This window comes from Neopelma chrysocephalum, unplaced genomic scaffold (assembly GCF_003984885.1).
Source record: "Neopelma chrysocephalum unplaced genomic scaffold, ASM398488v2 Primary Assembly neopelma1_306, whole genome shotgun sequence".
Lineage (NCBI taxonomy): Eukaryota > Metazoa > Chordata > Aves > Passeriformes > Pipridae > Neopelma > Neopelma chrysocephalum.
In genome coordinates this window covers 1,473-6,409 of record NW_020897968.1, presented here as the reverse complement: position 1 = coordinate 6,409, position 4,937 = coordinate 1,473, and the positions used below count along the sequence as shown (strand labels likewise).

The 4,937-nt window shown below is 54.0% G+C and overlaps 1 protein-coding gene across 1 annotated transcript; it reads right to left on the bottom strand.

The window, feature by feature from the left end:
• Window positions 1–2,099: 2,099 nt before the first annotated feature.
• LOC113978257 (olfactory receptor 14A16-like) lies at window positions 2,100–2,957 on the bottom strand (the record flags this gene model as incomplete). The annotated part of the gene is made up of 1 exon (XM_027705043.1): window positions 2,100–2,957. A coding segment is annotated over exon 1 (858 nt), but the record flags the coding sequence as incomplete, so codon positions are not given.
• Window positions 2,958–4,937: the final 1,980 nt, after the last annotated feature.

Below are 4,937 nucleotides of genomic sequence, written 5' to 3'. Positions count from 1 at the left end.
TGCCCTGCTCCCAAGGGCTGTGGGGGTGCTTAATGGTCAGGGCTTGGTGTTTAGAGCTCAGGGTCAGGATTAGGCAGAATTTTGGGAGGTTTGTTTTTCTGCTGGCAGGGTCTGGTTCATTACAGCAGTGGATTCCTTTCAATGGGAGGGGCAGCATTTTCAGTACTGTTGGGACCTGAGGTTACAAATAAGGTAAAGGTCTATCAGGAGTGTTTGCACAGTCAGTGTTTCAGCACCCTCAGCATTACCTGGACCTGTTTTTACCTTATCAAAATCCTTCCTCTCTGTTGGCCAAGCCCCAATTTCCTCCCCTTCCCCAATTATTTTATCACTTTTGTTCCTGTCCTCCCTAACCTCCTGAAAGCTTCCATCTGGGTGGGGTCAGCTCTGTGATGACACCGTGCAACCTCATGGAATCAAGGGGCCATTGTGGCACTGCAAGGCCTCGTGGAAACAAGGAAACCCTGGGACACAGTGGAACCTCATAAAATCAAGAGGCCACTGCAACACTACAGGGCCTTTTTGAAGCCAAATGGACCTTGGGACACTGGGGAACCCTACGGAATCAAGGGGCTATTGTGACATTGGTGAAACTTGTGGAAAAATGGAACCTAGGGACACTGCAACTACATGGAATCAAGAGGTCATTGTGACACCGAGGACACCTCATGGACTCAAGTGACCACTGTGACACTACAGGGCATTCTGGAGCCAAAGGAACCCGGGGACACCGTGCAGCTTCATGGAATTGGGGTGCCATTGTGTCACTGCAGAACCTTGTGGAATCAAGAGGCCATTTTGACACTGCAGGCTCTCATGGAAACGAAGGAACCTGGGACACTGTGCAAATCAAGGAAGCATTGTGACATTGAAGGCCCTATGGACCCGAGGACACTGTGGAAACTCATGGAATCCAGGGGCCATTTTGGCACTACAAGGCCTTATGGAGCCAAAGGAACCTGTGGACAGATTGGAACCTCATGGAATCAAGGTGCCATTGTGACACTACAGGGCCTTATCGATGCAAAGGAGCACCGGGACTCTGTGGAATCTTGTGGGACAAAGGGGCCATTGTGACACTGAAGAATCCCATGGAATCAAGAGGCCATTGTGACCAGGCATTATGGAGCCAAAGGGACCCTGGGACACTGCAGAACCTCGTGGAAACAAAGGAACACTCGGACACTGTGAAATCTTGTGGTACCAAGGGGCCATTTGGACACAGTGCAAGCTCATTAAATCAAGGGGTCTTGGTGACACCGAGAGACCTCATTGAGCCAAGGGGACCCTGTGACACGGCATAACCTTGTGGAATGAAGGGACCATTGTCACACTGTAGAACCTCTTGGAATCAAGAGGCCATAGTGACAATGAAGAGTCTCATGGCACCAACTGTACCTCCCCAGAACTCCATGGAATCAAGCAGAACCGCTGCTTCCCCCCCCGCCGCCGCACGGACCGGAGTCGCCGGCTCTGCCCCGCTTGGACACCTCTGGAGTCAACGTGTTCTTGGGCAGCACAACTGATCTGAGATCAGAGAGTTTCCCAGATTTTGTTTTGCCCCCTCTTTCCCCTGGTTTTGTTTTTTGTTCTTTGTTCATTCAGGGGGAAAAAGGGGGAAGGGAGGCACGTGTTGATCCCTGTTTTTATCTGTTTACAAAAGGGAGTTGGGTCAGGGGGGAGGGAGGAGGCAATTTCTGTGTCTGCTGTTGCTTTGAACTCTTCTGTTGGTATTGTTGTTTTTGCTGCTATATTTCTTGTCAGTAAACTCTTATTTTTTCACTTACACCTCCTTGTATTTTGTCTCCCTGTGTTGGTGGGGAATAAAAGGGGAGTGAGTTCATTTCATTGGAGTTCCCACCCCAATATGTGTCTTTAAACCAGGACAGGTTGCTCCATATTCAATTGCACAGAAAATAATTGCAAGAGGAACCCGATGACCTCCACGAGAAACCTGAGCAGGAAGGCTGGGCCACTAAGGAGTCCCATTCTGAATGCTACACACCAGAAAATTGGCACTTTATTTCTCCTAAAAAGCATCCAGTCATCATTTTTCTCAGGGCATCCTTGAGCTCCTGATTCCTCAGGCTGTAGATGAAGGGGTTCAGTGCTGGAGGCACCACCGAGTACAAAACTGAGAGGGCCAGATCCAGGGATGGGGAGGAGAAGAAGGGGGGCTTCAGGTAGGCAAAGAATGCGGTGCTGAGGAACAGGAAGACCACGGCCAGGTGAGGGAGGCACGTGGAAAAGGCTTTGTGCCGTCCCTGCTCAGAGGGCATCTTCAGCACAGCCCTGAAGATCTGCACATAGGAGAAAACAATGAAAACAAAGCAACCGAACAGTAAACAGGCACTAACCATAAGAAGCCCAAATTCCCTGCGGTAGCCTGAGTGTGAGCAGGAGAGCTTGAGGATGTGTGGGATTTCACAGAAGAACTGGCCCAGGGCATTGCCCTGGCACAGGGGCAGGGAAAATGTATTGGCTGTGTGCAGCAGAGAATTGAGAAAGCCAGTGGCCCAGGCAGCTGCTGCCATGTGGGCACAAGCTCTGCTGCCCAGGAGGGTCCCGTAGTGCAGGGGTTTGCAGATGGCAACGTAGCGGTCGTAGCACATGATGGTGAGGAGGGAAAACTCTGCTCCAACGAAGAAGAACAGCAGAAAGAGCTGTGCAGCACATCCCATGTAGGAGATGGTTGTGGTGTCCCAGATGGAATTGTGGATGGCTTTGGGGACAGTGGTGCAGATGCAGCCCAGGTCTGTGAGGGAGAGGTTGAGCAGGAAGAAGCCCATGGGGGTGTGCAGGTGGTGGTTGCAGGCTACGGCGCTGAGGATGAGGCCGTTGGCCAGGAGGGCAGCCAGAGAGATGCCCAGGAAGAGCCAGAAGTGCAGGAGCTGCAGCTCCCGCCTGTCTGCGAATGCCAGGAGGAGGAACTGGGGCATGGAGCTGCTGTTGGACATTCACTCCCTCTTGGTGTGGGGCACTATCCAAGGAGGAAATATCAGTGATATGTTAGCAAAGAACTTCCTGAGAAAAACCAAAACCATTTCCCAATACCCCCCTCTCGGCTACACTCCCCCACCTGTTTTCCTTTTCTAGGAGTCTCCCCTTCAGCTCCAGGGCTGGAGCCCTGGTTGGGGCTCACTACATCTTCCATGAGGAGCAGACCCTCTGCCCACTGGCTGTGAGGGGTCAACCCTGCTCTGCATCACTGGGGTCATGGGCATGGTGGGCACAGGGGCCTGTCCTGGTGTTCAGCTGTGTCAGATGAAACTGCTCCCAATGCAAAAGGGCCTGTCAACATCTGCGCTCCCAGAGGAACCAAGAAAGCAGAAGGCAGTTTGAGAAGTTTGGGTTTGTTTTTTTCGCAATTCCCTCATCTCTCCTGAGGAGTGTTCCTATATGTCAGAACCCCTCAGCACTTCTGATGCACTCAGGGAGAACAGAGAGGGTGCTGCCAGGCAGGAGGATTGTCTGGGGCTTAGTGCAGAGTGAGGGGAGCTGGTCTGTCCCTCTCTCTTGTTCCCAACTGCCCTGGCTTTGCTCCTTCCAGAGATGGAGATTGATCACACTCCCAGTTTGGTCTGAAAAGCCCCCAGACACTGTTGAGAGCAGAGGGATCCATCCCACACCCCTCAAGGTCTCAGCCTGTCTCAAGGGCTCAGCACCACACTTGGAGCCAAGGACACCCGTGGCTCATCTCCCCAACCCAACAGCATCTCCTGGCATGGGCACAGCATCTCTGCCCCTCTCCACTGGGGCTTTCAGAGAACACAGCTGTGCTGGGAGGATGATTTGCATTCTCGAGGGCAGCTCCCAGCTTGGAAGGACACCTCAGAAAAGAGCCAAGTGTCCTACTGATGGGGTCTGATTGAGGGAAAAAGAGCTCCTTACCCAGGCCCACAGACTTCACTGCCCATACAGTTGGAATGTCTCATTCCCAGGGACACACCTGCCATAGGAGAATCTCAGGATTACTGTTGGACTGTGTAGCTTGAACAGCATGAGCCTGACTGAGAGAAGGAGGGAACAACCTCCGGACCAGGGGCAAGCTGAGAACCAAGGAAATGCACAGGAAGGGTCCAGCTGGGAGAGGCCAAGGCAGAGACCACTGGGCACTCAGGGCAGCGTCATCCTGAGCCAGCTGTGCCACCTCCCAGACACCAACAGTGTCAGCAAGTTGTTCTCAGCCCTGGGCAGCTCCTCAGAGTTCCCTCTGGAACTCAAACCACCAGGCGTGTGGCTTGAGAGCTTGAGAGAAATCCCTCCTTGGACCTTCCCCTTGAAGTATCCCCTGGATATATCCTGGGGTTCCCTGGTTCTGTGAGCAGCCCTGACCCATGAAACTCTCATTTGATAGCAGAAGAAACCTGCCCTGCCCTGCCAGGCTTTGCTCTTTCCACCCCCAGCCTCTGCCCAGCCCTGAGGGAGCTCCCCAGCCCGGCTGAGAGCTGCCCCTGGCAGTGGCAGAGCTCCTGCCCCGGCACAGCTCTGGGCTGCAGGACCCTGCTCTGCAGGACAGCTTGGGGCAGCCTGGGTGGCACAGCCTGGCTTCACAGCCCTGCAGCCATCCCTGGGAGAAGGGAACCCTGCTGGGATGTGCCTGGGATGGTGCAGCAGGGAGTGGGATGTGCCAGGGTTAGGAGATCTTTGCACCAACTGCAGACACATTGCCCTTCATGCTGACTCACCGTGAGGAAGCCTGGAAAGATTCCTCCTCCAGTGGATCTTCCTCTCGACTTCCCTCCCAGCCCAGGCTGTGTGCAACCTCTGTCTGCCCTGTTTTTGTGCCCTGGGTGCTGCAGGCAGTGCCCTCAGCCCTGCTGGGCTGTGCAGAGGAGCTGCTCACCAGCAGAGCTGTCTCTTTGAAGCTCTTCTTGCTTGCCAGGAGCTCCCTGTGTGCCAGGAGCCCGGCCCAGCTCAGCAGCACAGCAACAGCC